This window comes from Callospermophilus lateralis, chromosome 7 (assembly GCF_048772815.1).
Source record: "Callospermophilus lateralis isolate mCalLat2 chromosome 7, mCalLat2.hap1, whole genome shotgun sequence".
Classification (NCBI taxonomy): domain Eukaryota; kingdom Metazoa; phylum Chordata; class Mammalia; order Rodentia; family Sciuridae; genus Callospermophilus; species Callospermophilus lateralis.
The window spans coordinates 116,624,426-116,650,449 of NC_135311.1; the positions used below are offsets into that span (position 1 = coordinate 116,624,426).

The window sequence follows — 26,024 nt, forward strand, 5'->3', positions numbered from 1 at the left end:
TTTTAAATTTTATTTATTTATATGTGGTGCTGAGGTTCGAACCCAGGGCCTCACACGTGCTAGGCGAGCGCTTTACCACTGAGCCACAACCCCAGCCCTGGTTTGAGGTTTTTAAAAGCTGAAAATAACAATACAGTTCAATCCAACCGCCTCCACTGAAAAGGATTTCTTAGCTCACAGAAGCTTGGTGTTAGAGCTTGGTGAGCCAGGTTCTTTCTATCTATCCATTCTGCCATCTTTCCCACACAGGCCTGCTCCCCCGGGGAGGTACGTTGGCTTCACATCATAGCCTCTCCATCCAGAGGCATAAAAATGACTTTCTTCCTTGTAGGTATCTTTAAAGATTTTTGCAATGCTGGGGATCTAACTCTGGGCCTCACACATGCTAAGTGCTCTACCACTGAACCACATTGCCAGCATTTATTTATTTATTATTGGGCACTGGCTGGATTTCATCGCTAATGTTCAGCTGGCCAACAAGCGCTCGGCTCAGTTTTTAGTTTTGCTCTCAGGCTTATCAGGCTTTTGTGTAATTTATCTCTGAGGTGATGAAATGGAACCATATCCCACCTCAGTATCCCAGCCATCGGATGCTCTTAATGAATGCAGTTCACAATGGACATCTCTAGGCTCTGCCTTCCTCTGTCCCCATCTGCATCTACACAGGACCAAGCCACCTCCTGGGACGCTTCTTCACTCCTCTCACCTTGTGCCCCTATCTCCAAGTGAACTCAGGCTGAGAGGTGCTCCCGGGGGACAGGGGAAAACACTTTTCCTCTAAAACAGATGTACAATAGAGTCATGGCTGCACATTGTCCCATTGACAAAGGCCTTGCTTTTTTTTTTTTAAGGGTCAGACACTTGGAGGGGAGGAATAAAGGATTTTTCAAGTTATTTTTAGAATGGGAGGCAATGCCACTCTGCAGGCAGTATAGCCTGGGGTTCACTACAATTATACATTTCACTCTAGTTCTACTGGCTTTATCATAGGTAAAAATACCCCCATGCCCTCCCCGTCCACCCATTCTGGCAGTCAGCTGCAAGACGAGTGTACAGTGACCTTGTGCATTTTCAATGCTGGCTTTCTGTATCTTACTCCCCCCACCCCCTCACCCCCACCCCCGCCTGGTACTGGGGATTGAACACACTGAGCTACTACATCCCCGTGTCGCACTTCCTCAGCCTCCTGAGTCTCTGGGATTACAGGCATGCAACACTGGGCCCGCCCTGGCCTGTCTCTTACATGTGTTTCTTGGGCTTATTTCTTAAACCTCTTCCTCTTCTCGAGCATTTTCCCTGGGCAGTTTTAGCCAGTTACCTTGGATGGCTCCCGAATCTCCCCATTCCTCCCCAACACCTCTTCTGACCGTGTACCAATCACTGCTCTGCGTTTCCAACTTCTGCTCTTGGACATGCCTGGCTCAAAATACACCCAAGTAAAGTCGTGACCTTGCCTCTCAGTGACCCGGGGCATCAGGATATGTGTGTATGGTGTGTTTGTGTGCCAGTCATCTGACATTATCTAGACCAGTGGTTCTCCAACTTGTCTGCACATTGGAATCACTAAAAAGCTTTTAAAAATCTTATACCAGGTGTGGTGGCGCATGCCTGTAATCCCAGCAACTAAGGGGGATGAGGCAGGAGGATCACAAATTCCAGGCCAGCCTCAGCAACTTAGTGAGGCCCTAAGCAACTTAGTGAGACTCTGTTTTAAAAGAAAAAAAGAAAAAGGGCTGGAGATGTGGCTCAGTGGTTAAGCATCCCTGGGCTCAATCACCCCCAAAATCTGTATACTAATGCCTGAGACTCACCCCACAGATGTTATGACTAAATTACTTGGGATGTGACCTGGACATCTCTATTATATTTTTTATTATGGTAAAAAGCACATAACAAAAATGTTATCACCTTAACTAATTTTAAGTGTAGAGCATAGGACTGTTAATTCTGTTAGTTGCTGTGCTACAGTTCTCTAGAACTTTTTCATCTTGAAGAACTGAAACTCTACACCATTGGATAGCGCCTCTTTCCCCTCATTCCTCCCCTTCCCTTGGCAAGCACAGTTCTACTTTCTGTTTCAAAGAATTTGACTATTTTAATATCTCATATTTAAAAAGTGTGATCCTGCAGTGTTGTTTTTTAATTTATTATTTAGTTGGGTTGAAAACAATACCTTTATTTTATTTTATTTTTATTTATTTATTTATATGTGGTGCTGAGGATCGAACCCAGCCCCAGGGTTTGTGTTTTTGTTAGAGGCTTATTGCAGCATGATGTCCTCAAGGTACATCCATGTTATATAAGCTCTGGCAGGAGTTTCCTTTTTCATCATTTTTTTTTTCCTGGTCACCATAATACTGGCTAAAGCTGTCAGTATTATGGCGACTAGAAGTGGCAAGCGTGGGCCTCCTTGCCTCTTTCCACATCTCAGGGGGAAGGCCTCCAGTCTGAATTTCACCAAGTGTGATGCTCACTGTGGCTTTTCATATAGGCCTTTTATTATGTTGGGCTAATTTCCTTCCATTTCCAGTTCGTTGCTTGTTTTGTTCCACTGACCAGACATTTGGACTAGTTAAATAGCTGCTCCCCTACTTCTAAATGGTTTCTTATGTCTCCAAGCCATGGGAGGTGTAGAAACCCGCTGGGGGACTAGAGCCACCCACCCTGAGGGAGCTGGGGTGGTGGGGTGGGCCAGGGCAGGAGGGTTGGTGCTTCCCCACCAGAGGCAGTGGAGGTGGTGAAGAAAGGCTCCAGCCCCAGGACTGGGACTCTGCCCTCTTCCATCTCCAGCCCCGCCCACCGCCCCAGCCCCGCCCACCAGCCACCCTTAGCTCCTCCCATTACCCGCACTCCCCGCCCTCCAGCCCCCCAAGACCCTGCGCCACCTCAGCGGATCTGGGTGGAGAGTCCCACTTCACTTAATTTCAGCACCTTGGGAGGAGGATGAGATCCGCAGGGACCGGGTGGAGCCCCAGAGTGTGTCCCTGTCGTGGCGGGAGCCCATTCCCGCTGGAGCCCCCGGGGCCAACAGCACGGAGTATGAGATCCGCTACTACGAGAAGGTGAGTCGGTCCGGGTCTGGGAGGACCCGCAGCCTTCGCCCCTTGCCTGCCCGGCTTTCGGTTCTTCACGCCCCGCTCCCGGCTGAACCCTTCCTGTTTTCTTTTTGCACAATTTCCTGGTCTCCAGGCTGGAATTTCTTCTTCCTGACCCCTCCACTCCTGGACTCCATGCTCTGCCTCTCTCCCCTCAAGTTGGCCTTCCTCCTCATTAGCATCTCCATTTTTACCTCTTTTGACAAAGAGCTTTCCCTGGGGGCTGGTACAGATGTTGTGTGGTCGAATGCTACCATTTGCAGACTGCTTTTAAGGGAAAAGAACACAGAAATACCGTGTTTTTAAAATTTCTCCGCCTCCTCCTCTCTTTCTCCTCTCCTCTCTCCCTCTCCCTCTTGTACTTAGTGTGTGTGTGTGTGTGTGTGTGTGTGTGTGTGTGTGTGTACTGGGAATTGAACTCAGGGTAGCTTCACCACTAAGCTACATCCCAGCCCTTTATACTTTGGAGACAGGATCTTAAACAATTGCTTGGAACCTGTGATTCTCCTGCCTCAACTTTCCAGAGGGGCGTGTGCCAACCAGCCTGGCTTTGTTTCAGATTTCACAAAAAAACCTCCTGACCATTGATGCATGCCTGTAATCCCAGCGAATCTGGAGGCTGAGGCAGGAGGATTGCTAGTTAGAGGCCAGCCTCAGCAATTTAACAAGACCATCTGCAACCTAGTGAGACACTGCCTCAAAATAAAAAATTAAAAGGGCTAGGACACTCAGTAGTATAGCGCCCCTGAGTTCAGTCCCTAGTACCAAAATAAGAAAATTAAAAGATGTCTGACCATATGAGTACATTGCTAGGTTGGGTGGAATGCTGGTAAATGTTTAATAACCAGGTCTACAAAATAACGAGTGCAGGAATTATGATTTTATTGATGTAAAGGATGTGTATCTATCACATCATTTATAATACTATTAAAGTAACATCTTTTGTATTCATTATAAATGCCATATAATCAATTGATTATCTCTTTTTTGAGGTACTGGGGATTGAACCTAGGGTTACTGTATTACTGAGTTATATCCCCAGCTCTTTTTATTTTTTATAAAATTTCCCAGTGTGGCCTCAAACTTGTGTCCTCCTATCTCAGCCTCCTGTGTAGCTGGGGTTATAAGTGAGAACCACTATGCCCAGCTAGCTAGGTGATTCTCATAGGATGGTTTTGTAAACCTCTTGGATTATTATTATTATCATCATGATGATTATTTTGTGATGAGGTCTTGCTGTGTTTCCCAGGCTGGTCTCCTTTTCCTGGACTCAAGCAGTCCTCCTGCTTCAGCCTCCCAAGTAGCTGGGACTACAGACATAGGCCATCATGCTGAGTGGTTTTTTTGTCTATGGGTGCAGTTCAGCTATGATTTGACAAATGAAGTTATATCCCAACCCACTATCTCTTTTCCCTGTAAAATTTATTGTCTTCTAAATCTGAGGTGTAATCTACCGTTAAACTGCTTCTCACCTTGGTGCAAATTAAACTCATTAAAGCGAAACATCTTTCAGAGTCAGCACTACACATGTCAGAACTTTGCTCACTTCTCAGTGACATGTGGGAATTATTTGCTGAATCAGATAATAGTTTTTGAATACTAGAAGGCAGTTGAGAGCTGGGAGTGTCAGGGACCAGAAGGAAGAGGGAGTCCCAAGTCACTGCTGAATGTCTGACCTGGGTGACTCAGGGAATAGGGTACCACTGGCTGAGATGGAGAACCACAGAGCAAGAGGAGCAGAGTGGGGCAAGGGGGTGCACTTGGTTTTGCTCATGTGGCATTCAGGGGGCCTGTAGGCCAGGTGTGGTGCTGCATACCTACAATCCCGGCTACTTGGGAGGCTGAGGCAGGAGGATTACAAGTTTGATGCTAGTCTGGTCAACTTAGTGAGAACCTGTCTCAAAAAAAAAAAAAAGAAAGAAAAAAGAAAAGTTCTTGGGATGTAGCTCAGTGGTAGAGCGAGCATCTCTAAGTTCAATCTCCATTACCACTCACACACAAAAAAGTTGGGGTGTGTGGATAGGGTAGGGCATCCAGGTGGATTCATAGGTCTGAGGCTCAAGATAGAGCCCTGGGCTGGAGAGAGAGAGAGAGAGAGAGAGAGAAGGTTGAGTTATTTCAGCACAGTGATGGTAGCTAACACCAGGAGGGGAGTATGTAAGAGTAGCCAGGACAGAGCCCAGAGGAACCCTGGAGACAGGAGGCAAGGCCCTGGGAAGCAGCTAAGAATGCAGCGTGTGCTTAGAAAGGACTCATTGAAAAGCCAGCCTCAGCAGCTCAGCGAGACCCTGTCTCTAAATAACATGTCAAAAAGGGCTGGGGATGTGGCTCAGTGTTAAGCACCCTGGAAACTCCCCCTCCACCCCTCAAAAGGACTCACTGAACTGACATTTGGGGATCAGGTCGTAGACAAGGGTCCCAGAACGAGCTGGCTGCATGCTCCCAGGTCCTTAATCAGGGAGTGTGAATATGCTGGTAATAAAACCCTCAAAAGAAGAGCAAATACACCAGGGGCTGTGTGGGAGGTCCGCAGGGATGCCAGGGACCCTGGAGCCTCAGTGTTCCTCACCTGGCTTCTCCCTGCAAACCAGCCCAACCTCCTCTGCAGAGGGGCTTCTTTCTAGCACAGCCAGCAGCTGAGGTTGGGGTCCTTGCACTCTCCTCCCGCCTAGCTTATTGCATCTCTTGGGTCCTGCAACCACTGCCTCTGTCTTCCCAGGAATTTTTTTTTTTTTTTTTTGGTCCTGGGGATTGAACCTAAGGGCACTTAAGCACCACTGAGCCACATCCCCAGCCCCAGGATCTCACTAGGTTGCTAATGCCTCACTAAGTTGCTGAGGCTGGCCTTGAACCTGTGATCCTTCTGCCTCCTGAGCCACTGGGATTACAGTGGGCTTGAGCCACCAAGCCAGGCTCTTCCCAGGGATTGTCCAAATGCCAGAAAGGAGATTCTCATTGGCCCAAAGTCAGTCCCAACTTCTGAATTCCATGGTACAAGGATATCCGCAGGGGCTGTGGATGTGGCAGGAGGTCTAATAAGGTATGGGTACAGGTGACAGGAGGGCAGGAGCACCTTTAGGATGTGTCATTATCAGATGCATTAGGGGAAGGATGATGTAGAGCAAAGAGCAGGCGTCACCCTGACCCTTCCTGATGCCAACCTTTGAGAAGGACTGCAGGGCTGACTCCCGCTGCTGTGAATTGTCTGGGGTGGGGCTGGCGGGGATCCCCGCACAGGCTGGTGGTGAGTAGGTCCTCATCAGTAATTGACACCGCTGTTCCCTGTCCCCAGTAGGGGCTGGGGAGAGCCTTTACCCCACTAGGCCCAGTTTCCTTATCTGTGAAACAAAACAAACACGATACTACTCCTGTCCTCTGTGCCTGGAAGGACCTGTGTGAAAGTCAGATGATGCGGGGGAGGGGGGCGGCAGGAGGGGGGGGGTGGGTAGCCTCCTGAGCATGAGGTCTGGGCAGGTGTTGGCATCTTTCTTTTTTGGTACCAGGGATTGAACCCAGGGGTGCTTAGCCACCGAGCCACATCCCCAACCCTTTCCACTTTTTATTTTGAGAAGGTCTCTGAAGTTGCTGAGGCCGACCTCCTGCGTGCAGTTCTCCTGCCTCATCTCCTGGGTCGTGGGGCTTGCTTTCTTATTCTTTCCCCTGCGATGTCAGGACTGTCGGGACTCTGGCCCCGCGTGTCCCTGGACCACCATGCCCTGATGGCCTGGCATCTTCTCTCAAGGTTCTCTTAGGCAGAAGGGGCTGTTCTCAGCTACCAGCACCCCAGTGGGACTTGTGGTGGACAGGGTGCTGGGCCTCCCTCGGGAGGAACCAGGGTCAGGTTCTGCCACCTCACTCATGCTCACCTGAGTCTGCTGCTCTCACCTCCTCCTTCCTCTCATCCTTCTCCCCACAGTGTGGGTCTGGGCCTCACTTCTCGGTTCTCTCCAGGGTCAGAGTGAACAGACTTACTCCACAGTGAAGACAGGGACGCCGGCAGTCACTGTCACCAACCTGAAGCCGGCTACCCGCTACGTCTTCCAGATCCGGGCAGCTTCCCCGGGGCCCTCCTGGGAGGCCCAGAGCTTCAAACCCCAGTATTGAGGTGCAAACCCCAGGGGAGGGTAAGTGGTGTGTGCTCATGGACTGGGTATGGGCAGAGAGAGCCTGGCACTGGACAGGGACAGGGACAGGGAGACAAACAGAGGGCGGGAATGAAGCGTGCCATCAAGGGAGCCTGCAGAGCAGTGGAATCAGTCTAATTAATGAAGGAGTTCGGGGTCCACTGACATGAATTTGATTGGGTACATGCCCTGGAGGGGCTCAAAGGACAAGGGTCTGGACAGCCATGATGCCTGCCTCTGCCGGTGTCCCCTCCTCTGCAGACCTGTCATGGTGCAGAAACGCCCTGCGTCCTCTCCCAGATCTGCCCACTTTCTTGGAGGGGGGTGTTTATAAGTTTCATTATGACCCCCAGATTCTTCTTCCCATTCTCCTGCTTCCCTCCTGTGACATTGGCCTGCCATGGGCACTGTCCCTTTCCCCACCAGGCCTTAGGATGTGAAGGAGATGTCACTGAAGGTTGGGGGCCAGAGGGGTCAGATTGCGGCAATAAAACAAAATGGACCCTGGACCCTTAAGTGAGCGAGTGGAATGGGCTAGTTGTGAGCTGTTCCTCAATAAAGGTCCTACAGAAACAAGGAGCGCTGGCCAGCAGATATCCTGATCTAAAATATCTGCTTCCCTGTGGCATCACGCTACCCTTTCCACCCTCTGCGTCCCTCCCTCTCCCTCTTCTCCCCCCACCCCAAGTCCCTTTTCATGGCACGCAGGGCAGTTTGGCTGCTGACCCAGCCCTCAGGGTCTCACCTCTATCTACCCTGAGCAGCTCAAGAAAGTATTTTCCAGAACAAAGGCAGCTCCCCCTAAGAGGCATTCTGGCACCAGCTGTCAAGATAATAATTCTCTCCAACCTGCTACATGACTCTAATCCAAGATAGGAAGAGCTCTGAGCCCAAAGGGAGGCCAAGATAAGTGTTGAGGGAGCCGGAGTCCCGGGGAGAAGACGGCACTTCTTGCTCGAATGGCTGTCTGTGCCAGACCTTGGCCAGGTGCTGTGCAGAGGAGATTAGAGCTACGTCTTGAAGGCTGTGGGGCATCCAAACCAGTGGAGGTGGGCAGGAAGGCGCCCGGGCAGAGGAGCCCAGTGTGTAGGCTTGGGTTTGGCAGCAGCAAGTGTGGTGGGGGCGGGAGCCGGGGCTGCTGGCTGAGGAGGGCTGTGGCTTCCGCTCACTGGCGGCCTCTCTGAGCAGGGACTGCTCACATCCCAGCCACCCCTGCTGTGGCCTGACTGTGGGAGGGTGGGTCTCCCCATCTGTGACCCGAAATTGGAGTCTTCATGCAGGGTCATGCTTTGCCCCACTGCTTATTATCTGTCGCAGTGTAACAAATCACCCCCAAACCCAGAGCCTGAGGACCACAGATGTGTCATTTCATGGTCTCTGGGGCTCAGGGACATGGGGCTGCTTCTGCAGGTGCCTGGCTCAGGGTCCCTCCCGGCCTGCAGTCTAGGTGTCCTCGGGCTGCAGTTGCCTCACAGCTTAACCAGGGGAGAGCGCAGGTGCTTGCTGGAAGCATGCTGGGCCTTGCCCCATGGGCTTCCTCCTCAATGTGGCTCCCGCATGGCATTAGATCTCTTCAGACAGTGAGTAAAGGATGACGGGACACCCAAGACAGAAGCCACGGTCTCTTGTCACCCAAGCTTGAATATGACACCCCATGATGTTTGCTGTATTCTGTTCCTTGATGAGAGTCGCCAGGGGAGGGAAGGCCAGGAGGCAGGTATCCTGCCCGCCATCCCAGAGCCTGCCTGCTGCAACTGTCTTTGTCCCATTCTCCATTCCTGTGTCCCCGGACGCTTCATTTCAAACACTTATTGGTAGCTCCCCTGCTCTTCTGCCGCCAGCCCCACCCTGGGTCCTGTTCACCTTCAGAACCCCAGGCTCTGCAGTGCCCTCCTTGACCCTGGCCTGATGGCCTCTATGACAGCCTGACAATGGCCCTCAGTCCCAGTTCCACATGCATGTGTACCCAGCCACTGCCATTTGTCCCTTCAGAAACACCCCCTCTCTGTCTGGCTGCACCTGCCCTGCTGGTCCCAGGTCTGGGCGGAGGCTGCCGCAGGGCGGATTCTCCCAGGCCCAGTTCAGTCCTAGGCTGCTCAGTGCTTCCCATTCTTCACAGCTACCCAGCTTCTCCTCCCAGCAGAGGCCCTCGGTCCCTTTCTCCCTGGGCAGGACCTCTGTCCACTGTCCCTGGCTCCCCCGATCCTCAGAATGAAGTTCATGCTCCTTGGCCTGGTGTCCAAGGAGGTTCTGCCTCCCTCAGTCCCTCCGCCCTCTCGGCCTCCAGCTTCTATCTTGCCACCTCTGCCTCCAAGCAGTCTGTCCTCCAGCCACGTGAGGCCACCTGGGTGTGTGTCTGGGCCCGGAGGGCATTGTCAGAGCCTTCAGTCTCCAGGTCATGATCGGTCAACACCCCTTCTGCAAAGCCTTCCTCTCGGGCTTTGGGAAGGAATTCGCAGGCCTTGCTCATGTCTCTTAGCCTTGGTGAGCACTGGGCTCACTGGGCTCACCTGGTGCTGCCAGGGAAGACCGTCCTGGGGCTGTTGAGAATCCCGTTTGTTCCTTTGTCATTGTTTCATTTTTGCTCTGTCTGCGAGCTGGGGTCAGGGCACTCACTCCCCCAGGGTAGAGCTGGGGTCAGGGCACTCACTCCCCCAGGGTAGAGCTGGGGTCAGGGCACTCACTCCCCCAGGGTAGAGCTGGGGTCTGGGCACTCACTCCCCCAGGGTAGAGCTGGGGTCTGGGCACTCACTCCCCCAGGGTAGAGCTGGGGTCAGGGCACTCACTCCCCCAGGGTAGAGCTGGGGTCTGGGCACTCACTCCCCCAGGGTAGAGCTGGGGTCAGGGCACTCACTCCCCCAGGGTAGAGCTGGGGTCTGGGCACTCACTCCCCCAGGGTAGAGCTGGGGTCTGGGCACTCACTCCCCCAGGGTAGAGCTGGGGTCAGGGCACTCACTCCCCCAGGGTAGAGCTGGGGTCTGGGTACTCACTCCCCCAGTGCACACTTCGCTTGTTCACTTTTGGATGGGTGGATGAAGGGGTGGGTGGATGGAGGGGTGGATGGAGGGGTGGATGCATGGATAGGGTCCTCTGTGCCCCTTGGGGAAATAATTCAAAAGCAGAGACTTGGGTGTCAGGTAGAGTCTTTGGAGTTCGGGTTCAAATCTTGGGTTCACTGCTGATTAGTTCTTACACATTAGGTGTTAATATTTCATAGCATTTGGGCAAATCATAGACCTCTACTCTGCCTCAGTTTCCTCAGCTATGACTCCTGTTACTGGTGTGATGATGAAATAAGATAATGAGACAAAACATAGTGTCTTGAATCAGTGGGCATTTAGTGTTGGATCTTATTATTTTTTGTTAATGTTTTATTTTTGTTGTTGCTGGTGGGGATTGGACCCAGGACCTTGCACATGCTAAGCAAGCACCTGCCACCTAGCTGTACCCCTAGCTGGCTCTAACTGTCAGTAACGGTCTGAGTGGGGGTAGGGAGCTGGGAGCAGAGGCCGTTGGCCCTACAGAGCTTCTTTAAGTCTCCCTTGCCCTCCTGAAGGGCAGCTGGGGAGGCTGGCCCTGCCTGTCTTGCTGTCCTCCCAGCCTCTCAGAGCTGGGCTGCAGTGGGAGGTGCCCTGTCCCAGGAGGAAAGACTCCAAGTGCCACTGTGGGTGGTGGAGCCACCTTGGTCCCTCTGCTCCTGGGAGGCAGTGCTGAGTGCAAGGTGCTGAGGACAGGTGACTGTCCCGACGCTTGCTCAGGAGCCTCATTCGTGGTTTTCCTCACAGCTGCCTCAGGGTCCAGGGACCAGAGTCCTGCAGTTGTCGTCACCGTCGTAACCATCTCAGCCCTCCTCGTCCTGGGCTCTGTGATGAGCGTACTGGCCATTTGGAGGAGGTAGGTGACCCCTGGTGGGTCATGTCTCTGTGCACATTAGCATGTGCCCACGGGCACCTGTATCTGCACCTGCTTTGCGCACACGAAGATCAGCACTCACACTGCTGTATAGATAGTGACTGGCCCCCGCCTCCCCCACTGCTTGCTGCTCCTGCGCAGTAACCCTGCAGCTAGCTCAGCTGCTCTGGGATGAAGGGGATTTAGCTCCTTAACTCATTAAATGTCAGGAGGCATCACTAAGGATAGAATCAAGTTCCAGCTGCTCCAGTGTGATTAGGATTCTCCCGAGGTGCTCCGAGGCCCCCAGCCCCTGTCCCTGAGGGGTCTAGAGGCTCTTGAACACAAGCAAAGAGAAGAAAGGCAGAAATTGTGTGTGTGTGTGTGTGTGTGTGTGTGTGTGTGTGTGTGTGTAGCGGAGGTGGGGAGGAGAGGGAGGAGGGCTCATAAGCCAGAAATCTCCCCAACCCCAGGAGAGGGAAGCTTGCAGGAGAGTGGGCAGAGAAAGGGGATGGGGGTGGGGGGATGTAGGGCTTGAGTCTGGCTGAGAGAAGATTCCATCCTTTTGCACATAGCAGAGGCCTCACTGGCCTACATCCCTCCTTCTCCACAGGGCATGCTCTGCTACCTGCAGAGGCCCCAGGTGATAGCAGGTTGTTGATGAGAGAATGTGCAAGTTCTGGACCCAAAGGCTGGAGTGGGGGAACAGGGGAGAGATGGGCTGGCCAGGAGCCATGCTGCAGCCTGACTCCGCCTCCTGAGACTGCCTGTGGGCTGAGCATGCACTTGGCACTGGCCTTGACTGGGGCACTGACAGTGACCAAGCAGGAGAGGGCATTATCCTTCTAGTCTGGGAGCCATTTTGCCTGGACCAGGTGAGTCCAGAGGCAGAGAGGAGCAGGCAGCTTAAAGGTCCGTGTGCTGGGCCTGCTGGAGAAGCAGGGTGGGCAGCTGCTGAGGGCACCTGTCCTGGTTCTGAACATAGAGGCTCTGGAGGCAGGGGGGACGCGGGGAGCAGGAAGCGTCTCTTCCAGGCAGGGGCTCTGTAGCACAGCAGCAGCTGCCCAGCAGAGACAGCATGCTGCGGGAGGCAGGCGGCCTGCAGTGGCCCTCCAGACTACCCTGCAGTGGGGACAAGCAGCCGGGCCTGGTTTGAGGCAGTTTCCTCCAGCCTCGCAGATGCTCTGCGACAGCTCTCATAATATCCTCTCTCCTCCTCTCATGCTGCCCACTCTGCTTCGTGGCCCTCTCACCTCTATTCCCTCTCTGGTCCACCTGGCTCACCCATCCCTCACGAGAGGGCGTGGCCTGTCTCTTAACCTCTGGTTTCTGTTAACTCTGCACTCCCTGTGGCTCCTGCATCCACGCAGACTTCCCCCTTTATCTCTGCTCACCTCCCCTGGATGTTCCTCCACTTGCACAAAAGTCACCTGCCCTGGGTGACTTCAGTAGCCACTGGTTGGCCTGACACCCGCCTCCCGCACTGCGCCTCTCAGTTCTTTGACTCCCTTATTGCCAACGACCTTCTCTTCTGTCCACCAGGCCTCCTGGCCCTCCTCCAAGACTGCTCCCTCCCCAATATGTCCTCCAGCTCTTCTGCTTTGGGCCTGCAGAGCCTACCCAGCCGTGGCTGCTGCCTGCTCTTCAGTCTCATCAGTGGCCCCTCAACTGCCCACCACCCGGTGTGTAAGCCTGCCCCATGTCAGGCCCTGCTCCTGTGAGCTAGAGACTTCCTCCTAGCTAGGATCAGTCCTACCCCTTTTTCCAAGCATCTCTGCAACCTATTATTACTTATAATGCTTGCCTCTCCCCCAGATAGTAATGCACACTTACTGAGGGTTAGTGATCATGTGTATGAGTTAGCTTTCCATTGCTGTGACAAAGTATCTGAGATAATCAACTTATAAGGAGGAAAAGTTCATTTTGGTTCTCAACTCCGGAGGTTTCAGTCCCTTGGTTCCCTTGGCCTTTGTGGCTGCAGAGTGCAACATGGTGGGGGTGCATAGCAGAGGAAGCCACTCACCTCCTGGTGGCTGGAAGCAGAGAGAGCCACAGGCAGGGGCTGGGGGGTCCCAGTATCTTCTTAGAGAGGGCTCCCCGCCTGACTTCTTTCCATTCCATCCCCTCCTGAAGGTTCCCCCACTTCTCAGTAGCCACACGGGATGGTGACCAAGCCTTTGTGGGGGTCATTCAGAATCCGAACTATGTCAGTAAGCCTTTGCAATGGTGCCAGCTGGCCCGGCTGTCTGTATCCTAATTTTATTGTCCTAATTTTATTAAAAGGAAAACCTGAGCCACCCAGTCCACAGCCGCTGAGTGGGGGAGCGGCAGCCAGTACGTGCAGCCAGGTCCAGGCCCTGCAAGCGCCCTTCCATGCCCACTGCGCCTCATCTTACCGGGATCTGATCATTTCTTTTGAAAAGCCCTCCCTCCCTCCTGCTCCAGCCATCACAGCCCCTCCCCCATTCTCCCAGATCCCTGTGCGGTCCGCAGCCCAGTTTCCCTTCTGTTTTCCATCTACTTCTCTGCAGGTCTTTTGTGGCCTCCTTGGAGGCTCCCTCTCTCCCTCTCAGCCTCCCACTGCTGGGCTTCCTCAGCCTTGCTCCCTGCTCCTCCTGTCAGGCTCCACCCTCTGTGGGCACCTGCTGAACCCCCTGCTCATTTGCCCCCACCCCCATGCATCCCGCTGGCTCCTGCTCAAATGTCAAATGGGAAAATTTCATCTCCCCATCTTGGCAACAGCACCCCAGGAGCTCTGGGCAACTTCTTTGTCTTCCTTTCTGCCATCCATCTGTCTCCAAGCCTTCGGCCCCTCTCGCCTCTGTCCGTTGACACACTTACCCCATAGCCAGAGCCACTGCCCTCTCCTGAGGGGACCACAGAGCAGCTGGGATGATCTTTGTAAAATGCAGATTGAGTCACAACACTCCCCTGCTCCAGGCCCAGGGGCTCTTCTCTGCTTCCAGAATAAAAACTAGAGTTATCTGGGCTACCCTGACCTGCCTCAGGTGCCCCGAATGCCAGCCCGCAGCTCTGTGGATTGCAACTTGGTCCTTGGCTCTTTGGCTGCCCATCTCAGGAAGCCATCCTTGATGGCCCTGGACCAGGTGGTTTGTGTGGTGTCTTGCTGGGCACAACAGCCTTCTTTGTTTGGACCTGTGAGCTTGCTGGAGGCCAGGGCTGCCTGTCTTCCTGTCTTATTCACACTGCTGCTCCCCCCGCCACACACACACACACACTGGGGTTGAACTCAGAGCCTCACGGTGCTAGGCCAGCCCCCCACCAAAGAGCCCCACCCCACTCCTTTATTCAGGCTTTTTCACTAATCTGTGAGTGGGGACAGCCCAGGGCTTCCTGCTGGGGAGGTGGATTTGGCTGCCTTTGGGGAGTTTCATCTTCTCCAGGTGGAAATAACTAGGACAGCTGATGGGATGAAGGGCTGGGGCTGGGGCTGGGGCTAGGGCTGTGCTGTATGGAGGAGGTTGTCAACTATGGAGAAGGGGGCAGGGCAGCAAAAAAAAGGGGGGGGGATAAAGGAGGGAGGGAGGGAGGAAGGAAGGAAGGAAGGAAGGAAGGAAGGAAGGAAGGAAGGAAGGGCTACAGAGAAGCTTTCAAACCAACAGGACAAGAAGATCCCTCCCCAGTGGCACAGACCTTGTCTGTTTGAAGGGACACCAAGGTGCTGCCCTTGGTGCTGGTGAGGTGAGAAGAACTGAGGGGCCTGGTGGAGCTGGGCATGGTGGCACGCACTCGGAGTCCCAGCAATCCCAGAGGCTGGGCCAGGAGGCTTGCCATTTCCAGGCCAGCCCCAGCCTCATCAGGACCCTGAGCAGGAGCCTGTCTCAAAATAGAAATAGAAAAGGGCTGGGGTGTAGCTCTGTGTTCAGGCACCCCTGGTTCAGTCTTCAGTCACAACAAAACAAAGCCATGGCCCATCCCTCTCGCAGGCCCTGCAGCTATGGCAAAGGAGGTGGTGACAACCGAGATGAAGAGGAGCTGTACTTCCACTGTGAGTCTGGGCCTGGCCTCGAGGGGCCACCTACCTCTCCCGAGCCCCTGCTTCGCTGCTATTGCCCAGCCGGGAAGCCTCTTCTCCTCAAACTTCTCTCTCCTTGCCTTCTCAGTCAAAGTCCCAACACGACGCACGTTCCTGGACCCTCAGAGTTGTGGGGACCCGCTGCAGGCTGTGCATCTGTTTGCCAAGGAATTGGACGCGAAAAGTGTCACACTGGAGAGGAGCCTGGGAGCAGGCAAGCTGGGCACCTGGAAGCCTTGATGCCATCCAGGGGTCCTACCCACTATAGAAGCCCCACCCACCAGCCACACCCAGCCTAGAAGTCCCACCTGTCCCACTAGAGCTCTCTGGAAGTGCCTCACCCACTGCCCTCCCTGCTCCAGAAGCCCCGCCCCACCCACTCTAAAAGCCCTTCCCCATCCACTGTAAAGCCCTGCCTCCACTGTGTCCCACTGGTACCCTGTCACCCAGCCTCCTCCAGGTCTTCAAGGTCACTTTGAGACTTCTCTGCTGGGTCCCATTCAGGGTTACCCCTGCAGGCTGCCGTGGGCAGTGTAGCTCTGAGCCTCCGTGGGGGAAGTGCAGAGGGTCTTTGTAAGCATGGGACCAGACACACCTGCATTCTGGTCCTGACTCTTCTGTTAAGCTGTATGACCAGGGCATGTCTCTCTTCTGCCTCGGTTTCTCCTCTGCAAAATGGGCGTGGCGTCTGCCTTATGGGGCTGATGTGAGGACTTTGCTGCGCTCACTGTGGCCTGGCTTGCTCTCTGAGGGTTAATCTCCTGCCTGCCTTTTAGGAGTCCCCACCTCTCTGTTCCCAGAGAAACCCAACACTCTGACCAGAGCCTGACATTTTCCCAACACTGTCACCAGACCTGCTGGCCAGAAGCCAGAAAGGGGCAGTATGTTAAAACAGATGTCATTGTCATAGGTCCAGGGTCATGCTGGCTTTAATAGCTTTGATGGACTGGCAAGTGTAACATCTCTCTTTGAAGCGTCACAGAGAAGGAAATTGAGGTCAAGAGAGAGAGATGAAGCTCAAGGTCATTCTACTAGTACTCAGGTTCTTGGGATCTGAACTCAGGAGCTCCAAACCCCTTTGGGACCCACAGTCACTTTCTCCTGGGCCCGGTGCTCTAGGGCGGCATCTGAGCATTGTTCCCTGCAGGGCGGTTCGGGGACTTGTGCTGTGGCTGCCTGCAGTTGCCTGGGCGCCAGGAGCTGCCCGTGGCCGTGCACACGCTGAGGGATGGCTGCTCCGACTCTCAGAGGCTCAGCTTCCTGGCTGAGGCCCTAACTCTGGGCCAGTTTGACCACAGCCACATCGTGCGGCTGGAGGGCGTGGTCACCCGAGGTAGGCCCTGCGCTCCATTTCCTGCTCCCCAGCCCCACATGGGGAGTGGAAATGATGGGGGTAGGTGGGGTGCTCCTCCAGGCCCCTCCCTCAGCTACAAGAGGGAGCCCATAAAGGACTCTCAGCTCCCTTCCACGGACTCAGGTGGCTTCTCTCCAGAGTGGCCCCTCTGACCTGGAATGACCTTTCTGCCCTGTGGTGACACTGGGCAGTGGATTGCTTGGACTTCTGATGATCTTTCCTGGCTAACTTGTTGAGCTCCTGATCTTGTCCTCTTAGACACCGGCTCTTTTGTGTCTTGGCACAGGGGATGCTGGGCCAGGCTGGGTGGTGGCAGATGAGGGAGCTTGGTTTTGGTTCTGGCCATCCTAGTCAAGATGCAGTCCGGCGGGGTGGGATGTGTGTGCATAGGGTGGAGCAGGTGACTAAGTGTGTGTGTTCCCTGTCCCTGGCGCAGGAAGCCCCTTGATGATTGTCACTGAGTACATGAGCCATGGGGCCCTGGATGGCTTCCTCAGGGTGAGTGGCCTGGGCCCTGGGGATACTAATGACCATGTTATTCTTGGTCCCTCACTTTTCTCCTTGGTGAGGCTTGGATTGACTTTATTCCTGATGGCAAGGCTGACCTGGTGGTCACAGGGTACACAGATGCCCAGGGACAACCAGGCGGCTTCCTTGAAGTTCACAGAGAATGAGTGCACTGCCTTGGCCTCAGCCTCCCACTCCCTCCACCCTACAGCAGCATGAGGGGCAGCTGGTGGCCGGACAGCTGATGGGGTTGCTGCCTGGGCTGGCATCAGCCATGAAGTATCTGTCGGAGATGGGCTATGTTCACCGGGGCCTGGCGGCCCGCCGTGTGCTGGTCAGCAGTGGCCTCCTTTGTAAGATCTCTGGCTTTGGGCGGGGTCCCCGGGACCGAGCAGAGGCTGTCTATACCACCATGGTGAGTGTTCCCTTCCCCCAGCCCAGCCCCCGTCCTCCTGTTTTCTGTCCAGCTACCCTGGAGTCTCTGTCTCCCTCTCCCTACCCCTGTCCCTGCTGTCAGGGTCACTCCCCACCCTGTCCCTCCATCCTGTGGGCCTGAGCAAAGGTCAGTGGGCACCACTCTGTGGTCAGCTGGGGCTTTCCTGAGACAGAAGCTGGGGGTGGGGTGCCGCCTGGGAGGATGACAGGTGGGGCTGGGTGCAGGGTGGGGAAGCCTAGGTGTGACTCAGTTCCTTTCTGTCCTACCTGCTTGCCCATCCACAGAGTGGCCGGAGCCCAGCGCTCTGGGCAGCCCCTGAGACTCTTCAGTTTGGTCACTTCAGCTCTGCCAGTGACGTGTGGAGCTTTGGTGTCGTCATGTGGGAGGTGATGGCCTTTGGGGAGCGGCCCTACTGGGACATGTCTGGCCAGGATGTGAGTGACCCGTTTCTCAGCTCTTTGCCCTGTGACGCACCCTCTGGCCCCAGACTCCAGCACCTGTCTTCTTCCCACTGACCTCCCGGCTCCAGGTCCCCTTCTCTATCTACCTCCTTCCTGTCCTGCCTGGCCACCACCTGAGTCCTCCTTGGGATGGTGTCTGTGTGTGCGCGTGTGTGTTCTTGTGTCGGGGAGACCTGAAGCCTCCCGTCTGCTTCTCATCCCCATGACCCAGGTGATCAAGGCTGTGGAGGATGGCTTCCGGCTGCCACCCCCCAGGAACTGTCCCTCCCCCCTGCACCGACTGATGCTTGACTGCTGGCAGAAAGACCCAGGCGAGAGGCCCAGGTTCTCGCAGATCCACGGCATCCTGAGCAAGATGGTGCAGGACCCAGAACCCTCCACGTGTGCCACTGCTGCCTGTCCCAGGTACCTTCCTGCTGATCCCCGACCATGCCAGACTCCGCCACCATGTTTGTAGTTCCAGTAAACGGAGTAAGCGGAGTTGATATTAGTTGTTCCAGCACTCCATCGGCTATGCCTGTTTTCTAGGTATGCCCGCCATAGACTCTTCCCAACACTTCCAGCACTTGAACTATCCCCCCACCCGCCTGAGCATCCAAAAACTTGCCAGGTTTGGCGCTGGGCTCAGTTGCTTCCCCTTTCTCACTGATTCTTGGGGACCTCTGCAGGAGAGCAGCGGGTTTGGGCACCAGGTCCCAGCCGTCTGACGTCTGACGGTAGCTCCTCTGCTCCCCAGGCCTCCCACCCCACTGGCAGACCGTGCCTTCTCCACCTTCCCCTCTTTTGGCTCTGTGGGTGCCTGGCTGGAGGCCCTGGACCTGAGCCGCTACAAGGACAGCTTCACTGCAGCGGGCTACGGGACACTGGAGGCTGCAGCTGAAATGACCAACCAGTGAGTCAAGTCAGGGCAAAGGGGTTACAGAGACCCTGCCTTGCCCTAATGGGAAGCCCCTGCTTGTCCTGGCTCTGGGCCCAGCCCTGTCCAAAGAAGGGGAGGGGGAGGAGGGAAGGAAGTGGGAGGGCGCTGGACGCTATCTGACCAGCCCTTGTTCCAGGGACCTGGTGAGCCTGGGCATTTCCTCGGCGGAGCATCGAGAGGCCCTCCTGAGTGGGATCAGCGCCCTGCGGGCTCGAGTGCTGCAGCTGCAGGGCCAGGGGGTGCAGGTGTGAGTGGCCCTGACCCTTCCAAGGCAGAGCCCCAGGGGCCTGACCCCCAGCCCTGCCCAAGGACCCTGACAAACTGCGCTCTAGCCGTGAGGGACTGAGCACCCTCTTCTCCTCTTGGGCCCAGAGCTGGTTTGGGGCCACAGTGTACCCCATTTCACTGCCTGCTTCTCCCACTTTCCCCTCTGAACACTTCACTGACCTGGTACCCATGGAAAAGAGGTTCAAATGCCCAGGGTGAGGGGGAGACCCCTGAGACAGTAGCAGGTGGAAATTCAGGTCTCAGGGCAGAGACAGGGCATGATGGGGAGGGAGACAGTAGATTTCAATTGCCCTGGCTCATGCCCCTCTGTCTTCTATACCCACTGGGTATTGGGGCCTCCCTGGGTGTCCCCTCTTCCCACAGACCCATTGTCAGTCAAGACAGCATGGGTCCTGACTCATGACCCACAGTCAAGGGCACCCATTCAACCCAGCAGCGACCCCAGCTGCTTGGCAGCCCGGGTATAGGAGGCTGGGCTGCAGGGGCAGGGTCCGTAGCTCCCTGTGCTGTGTGTGGGTCTCTCCGGACACTAGTCCTAAGACCCAGGCAGGCAAAAGTGGTGCTGAGCACAGGGGTTGGACCCTAAAGCCCCAGACTCAGAGCTGACTGCTTGCCCAACCTTAGGCTGACAGGGTAAGGGAGAGGGTCTGGGCTGGGCCACACAAGCTCTGGTGCTCTGGGGGCGGGGGGCATGAGGCCCTGTTTGCATTCTTTTCATGAACTGGCTTGGGAGAGCATAAGGGAACATGTCTTCTCCATGGGGCCCTGGGGGCTCATGAGGAATCTTAGAAATGTGTTTTCCTCTCTAGCCGCTGGCCTACCCCCTACAGAGGGACTCAGGGCTGGAGCTGGGGCAGAACCCAGTTGAGGGGGAGCCTGGCATAGAGTTCTGAGACTTGCTTGCCACGTGGCACCAACATGCCCCTCTGGGGCAGCCCAGTGGATACTCTGGACCCCTTCCAGCCATCTCTGTCCCTAGTCATCACCTAGTGTCCCAGGGCACTTGTGTCCTCCCTCTGGCTTCACAGAACTCTGGCAGGAGTTTTTGGAACTGAGTCAGAGGTTCTCATCAGAAGGGCCCCCAGCGGCGGTGGTGATCGCGAGGCCACGGGCATCAGCGGGGAGCAGGGTAGACACAGGGCTGCAGGCCGAGTCTGTCCATGTTCCCTCTGACAGATGCCTGCTCTGGTCCGGCTGAGTGGGAGGGGCAGGGTGGCTGGGAAGGAGGAAGGAGGGTGGGAGAGGTACAGGCGGCGGCCTGCTGCTAGAGGGCTCTGGCTCCGTGAAGATGAGCTCAGATGGCAAGGATAAGACAAAGCACCCCCAGTGCCCAGCCCAGGGGCCCTCAGGGGCAGTGAAGGTGGGTGAGAGGGCAGGTGGACACTCTTGACTTGTGCTTATTGAGGTGTGTCCAGAGAGCCTTCTTAGCTGAAGCCTAAGGCCTTGAGGTAGGTGGGGTTTCTAGCAGGCCAAAGGGAGGCCTAGGACAGGAAGCCGAGCGAAGAAGGAACCAGAGGCTGGAGGTGCAGCGCATCTTTGGGGAGCACCCTGTGTGGAGGAGGTGCCCCAGCAGTGCCTTTGGCTTCACCCTGCAGCAGCGACTCCTCCCTCCTCAGAGTCTCCCCGACTCTTGGCTCCCGCTCCCCTGAGCACTTCCCCACCTTGGTGACTTTGGGGCTCCTGGGACTGACTGAGATATTGCTCTACCTTTAACAGGGTTGGGGGTCCCTTGCCAGGTGCCCTCCTGTCTTTGCCTTCACCATCCCCTCCAGGAAAGCCTGGACCAGAGTCCAGGGTTCAAGGAGACCACACCCTGTCTTGGGTAGATGGAACCTCATTCCTATTTCTAACCTTGTCTGTCATGCTCTTAAGGTCAAAACCCTCCCCTCCCCAGCCATTGGCCGAGGGGCTCCTGCTGTGTTGGTAGGACTTCGGTGTCCAGGGTAGATCTCCCCTCTGCTGCGGGATGGGATCCCAGAATCCTGATGACCCCGGCCTCACCCTGCTCAGGTGCTGGTGTGATGCAGGCTGGAGTCTTGGGGAGCCCTCTATAAAATCTATTTTTATATGGAACTTGGTCACTGGACAAAGGGAGGTGGCCTGAACCCCCATCACCCCTATCTGAGCCCACCCAGGGAGGGAGGGGGCTGGGGAGGTGGATCCTTTGACTAATTCCGGAGACGTTTTTATATTTCTTGGGTTCTAAATGCAGGACAAATAAATACAAACTGTCTGTGCTCTGGCGCCTGTTTGAGTGGTGATCATTTTGCCATTGTGTAGCTTGTGGGGAGGGTTCCCTGGGGAGGGTTCTTCCCACCCCTTCTCCTGGTTTGGGGTTGCATGTGTCAGGTCCCCAGCATGGAGGGGAATCAGACCTTGCTCCTGCCCTGAAAAATGTCACAGTCTAGTGAGGACACTGTTAAGAAACATGATAGGACAGTGTGGTCAGGGGCTCAGGGAACACCCTGGACGTGTGACGGACAAGCCTTTGCCTCGGTTGGCTCACCGTGCTTCTTTTCTCCCTGGCCTGGGCTGTTCTCAGGCACAGGCTGAGAAGGTATCTCACTCATCCCCACGGTCCAGGCCACCGGGAGCGCTCAGGGGACTGGATGGCGGCAACCAATAGCACCCTGCACCTCCACTCCCGCGCAGCTCAGTCGGAACAAATGAGTTCTGCTTCACTGGGAGGGACAGAAGTCACAATAAGTGACTTTATTAAGTCTTTGATAAGGCTGACTGGAGAGTGTTGCTTCCCACGTTTCTTTGAGTTTAAGATATCATTGGGTGTGAGATGTACCACTAGGAAAGAAAATCACAGCCAGTCACACCCTGTCGTGCCATCTGGGTGGCAGATGCACGCCGATTTCAGAGACATCACAATGTGTAAAATGCACATCTCCAGTAAGTGAGGTGCAATGTGTCAGGGACAAGGTGTTTCTCACCATTCCCCTCAGAGTCAGGCTGCGTTGGATGGCAGGCCTCCCTCCCGGGGCCCAGCAATGAGTCCTGAGCATGGGAGCAGACCAGGGGGCGCCTTTCCTTTGGGCAGGCAGATCTGCGGGGAAGCCAGATGTCACTGATTTCAAGCAGGTTCTCCCTTCTATTCCTAATTCCGTTGAACCAGCCCCTTCTCTCAGTGGGAGAAGTGAACGAGTAGTGGGTTGGAGATGCTAGGAGTGCTGCCTTGCTGAAGTCTGCCCTGGAGAGGCTGCAGCCAGGGAATCCAGGACCCAACATCAACACAGTGCCTGGCACCCAGGAAGCACGCTCAGTATTCACCAGCAGGTGTGAGCCATCAGGGAGATGAACAAGAATAGAAACCCAGAAGGACTTCTCCGGGCAGTGAGCCTGCTGACCTAGCTTGACAAAGCATTTGCTCATTCAGTGAACACAGACCAGACACCTACAAGTGGCCGGCAGGTAAGTTAAGACCTTGTCTAATAATGGGGGAGTCAGTTAAGTAAAAATCACGAGAAGTCAGCCAATAAAGACTGAGTCCAGGCACAGTGGGAGTCAGGAGAGGGTGCTGCCTCCCCCAGTCCCTGGGAAGGAGGGAGAGGCTCCCGGGGAAAACAGGTAGTGAGTTTGCTGCCTTTAACCAGCTTCTGGACTATGCACTATCACAATTTCCTAATGTCACCATCACATTGCTTAGGAACTGAGTAAAACTCCTTGCCACACAAGGAGTTTTCAAATTTCTTTGGAGACTTTTGCCATTTAAATTGAAGTGCCTGCTGGTATATTTTTTAAAAAATTTCCCCCTTTGAACATTTCCCACTTAGTAAAGTGGGGACCCAGGCAACAGAAAGAAGTCAGAAATTGTTTTGGGTCATGGATGACCTCTTGATGACTTCCAGCATTTTGAGAGCAGATGAGCTATTTTGACCAAAACAAGTCTAAAAGAAAAACTAAAGGGCTGGGGATGTGGCTCAAGCAGTAGCGCGCTTGCCTGGCATGCGTGTGGCCAGGGTTCGATCCTCAGACCATATAGAGGGATGTTGTGTCCGCCGAAAACTAAAAAATAAAAATATTAAAAAAAAAAAAAAGGGGAAAAAAAAGAGAAAAACTGAAAATGCAAACTGGACTTTTTTCCCCCATTGCAAACACCTTACATCCCCTCCCAGGTGGACTCCCTTCTGCTCCTTGGCACTCCCACTTTGTGCTGGGGATTAAACTCAGGGACTTGCACTTGCTAGGCAAGAGCTCTGCCTCTGAGCTACATCTCTCCAGCCCCTTTAAAAAAATTTTTTGAGACAAGGTCTCATTCATTAAGTTGCTCTTGAACTTTCAATCCCTGTCTCAGCATCCTGAAAAGCTGGAATTATAGGTATGTGCCACCAGCCAGGCACTGTGAAGAGAGTTGCCTGAGGTTTGCCAGTGTGACCTTTGTAGCTAAGTTGAGGGGTATTCCTGGAGATTGTGTCTCCATTCTGAGGTTCTGGGCCTATCATCATGTAGCATGTGCTTTTGTGTGCACTGAACATCTGTAAATGGATCTGGGCTCTTCCTGGTATCTTAGGGCCAAAAGTATGTCTGTGGTCCACCATGTCTACAACCCAAAAAACATTATTAGCTGGGTGTTGTGGTACACACCTGTAAGCCAGTGGCTCAGGAGGCTGAAACAGGATTGTGAGTTCAAAGCCAGCCTCAGCAACAGTGAGGTGCTAAGCAACTCGGTGAGACCATTGGGTATGAGATACACCAGTAGGAAAATACAAATAAAATAAAATAGGGCTGGGGAAGTGGCTCAGTGGTCAAGTGCCCCCAAGTTCAATTCCCAGTACCCCAAAAAAGAAAACAACAACAACAACAACAACAACAAACATTGACCCTGATGTCAACTAAGGGAAAGAGGATTGCAGAGTGTAGAGATCAGAAGTGCAGGACCCACTTGGTGATCAGAAGTGATGTCCTTGATGGGGTTAGACTGCAGGATGATGGCAAAGAGCTGAGAAAATGTCTCCTCCTGTCCACAGAGATGGCACCTTCGCCAAAGCAAACGGGATTTGACTTCCATTAAGTGGAGACACTCCCACCTAGTGGCCTCCAATTCTGATTGATTCCCCTCACCATCTCTCTTGGCCCCTTCATCTGAAGCCACATAAATTATGTATTTTAGAGCTGGGGTTGTGGCTCAGCAGTAGAGCACTCACCTAGCACATGCAAGGCCCTGGGTTCGATCCTCAGTACCACATAAAAAGTAAATAAATAGAATAAAGGTATTGTGTCCAACTACAACTAAAGAAAGTTATATATTTTAAAAAATTTGAGGGGCTTAGGGGTAGGTTAACAACTACCTAATTATGCAAAATAAGAGGCAGCCCTGTCAGGGTGTGCGAGTGTGACTAAGGTACACTTTGCTTTTCTGAGGTCATGGGGCGGTGGGGGGCACATTGAGGAGGTAAGTTCTGCACTGATGCGTGAGCTCAGTCACTGGTGACTGGTGGACACGGAGCTCTAAATTCCCTTGAATGAATGGCATTCTAATGCTCTGAAGGAACAATCACTAGGTGATGTCCTCTGGCTCACACAGATGTGCTAGCTCTTCACATGAGTAACTCTTCACAAGGCAATATATCTGCAATTCTTTCAATAGGAAGCCCCAAGTAGGCTTTTAGAAACACCAGGGGCCCTGTCAGGTAAAGAGGAACCTACTCTTGTGTTGGCGCTCAGGGGTCCCCTGAAACTGCCTCAGGAGGCCTGGGGGAGGGGATGCCAGGCTTCCATCTTCCCTTCTGTTTAGAGAAGCTCTCTGTCTGCTTTATATCCCCGGCAAAAGGTACAAATTAACTTGCCCAGAGGGATGAAGTAGGTGACATTACTATGAGAAGTAATCTTTTAGGGACTGCTTTGAATAGGAAACAGGAAGAGAATTTTCTAAGGGCCAAGGAAAGTTCTACCCACTTCTGACTGTGGGCCTGTGTTGCCAGATCTTACTTTTGGAGGCTAAGATTTTTTTTAAATCTCCCAGTTTATGGTACATACATGTAATCCCAGCTACTTGGGAGGCCGAGGCAGGAGGATCACAATTTCAAGGCTAGCCTTAGTAAGACCTAGTCCCAAAGCATAAAGGATCGAGGAGGTAGCTCAGTGTGAAGAGCACCTGGGCTCAATCCCTAGTACCAGGGGAAAACCAGCCTTCCCAGCCAGCCCCTTCTGTCATATTTTAGTTAGCTTTTTTGTCACTGTGATCAAAAAACCTGACAATAAGAATTTTAAAGAAGGAAAAGTTTATTTGGCATTCATATTTCTGAGGTTTCAGTCCATAGATGGCCGACTCCATTCTTTGGGGGCCGGAGGTGAGGGAGAACATAATGGCCTGAGTGTGGCAGAGGAAAGCAGCTCAGGACACTGCTACCAGGAGCGGGTGGGTGGGGTGGATGGAGGGACTCTAGGGTATGACAAGCTCCTCCCTCATCAGATAAAATATGCCCAAAGGCATGCCCCAATGACCCACCTCCTCCAGCCACACCCTACCCGACCACACCACCACCCCTACTAGGAGATCTCTGCACAAACATCTCATAACCCACTCATTTCACCTCTAAACCTCCTTATCCTTTTTTTTTTTTTTTTTGTAGTTGTAGATGAACAGAATACTTTTGTTTATTTCTGTGTGGTGCTGAAGATCGAACCCAGTGCCTCAAACATGCTAGGCAAGTGCTCTGCCACTGAGCCACAGCCACAGCCCCTCACCTCTAAACCTTCTCATGTCTAAACCTCATGTCAAGCACATCACATGAATTGCCCTATCCCAGTCGCAGGCCTTGACTAGGCACCTGTTGCATATCAAGCATTTCCTGCAGTGGACTCACCTATGCAGAGGTATGAATGGAGTGAACCAGATGAGCCTGGCTCTGGGTGCAGCGTGTTGGTCCCAGGTGTTTTCTTCATGATGCGCCAAAGGAGGGCA

The 26,024-nt window shown here is 53.9% G+C and overlaps 1 protein-coding gene across 1 annotated transcript in view; it reads left to right on the plus strand.

Annotated features, from left to right (window-relative positions):
* The window catches only part of Epha10 (EPH receptor A10), a 36,080-nt gene extending 15,776 nt beyond the window's left edge, over positions 1 to 20,304 (plus strand). The window contains 13 exon segments of the mRNA XM_076862938.2: positions 2,929 to 3,062; positions 7,047 to 7,184; positions 7,186 to 7,219; positions 11,005 to 11,113; positions 15,058 to 15,119; positions 15,235 to 15,360; positions 16,294 to 16,479; positions 16,937 to 16,998; positions 17,219 to 17,422; positions 17,728 to 17,877; positions 18,116 to 18,309; positions 18,641 to 18,796; positions 18,960 to 20,304. Of these exon segments, the coding sequence (XP_076719053.1) occupies positions 2,929 to 3,062; positions 7,047 to 7,184; positions 7,186 to 7,219; positions 11,005 to 11,113; positions 15,058 to 15,119; positions 15,235 to 15,360; positions 16,294 to 16,479; positions 16,937 to 16,998; positions 17,219 to 17,422; positions 17,728 to 17,877; positions 18,116 to 18,309; positions 18,641 to 18,796; positions 18,960 to 19,074 (1,670 nt within the window). The 3' untranslated portion in view covers positions 19,075 to 20,304.
* The last annotated feature ends 5,720 nt before the right edge of the window (positions 20,305 to 26,024 follow it).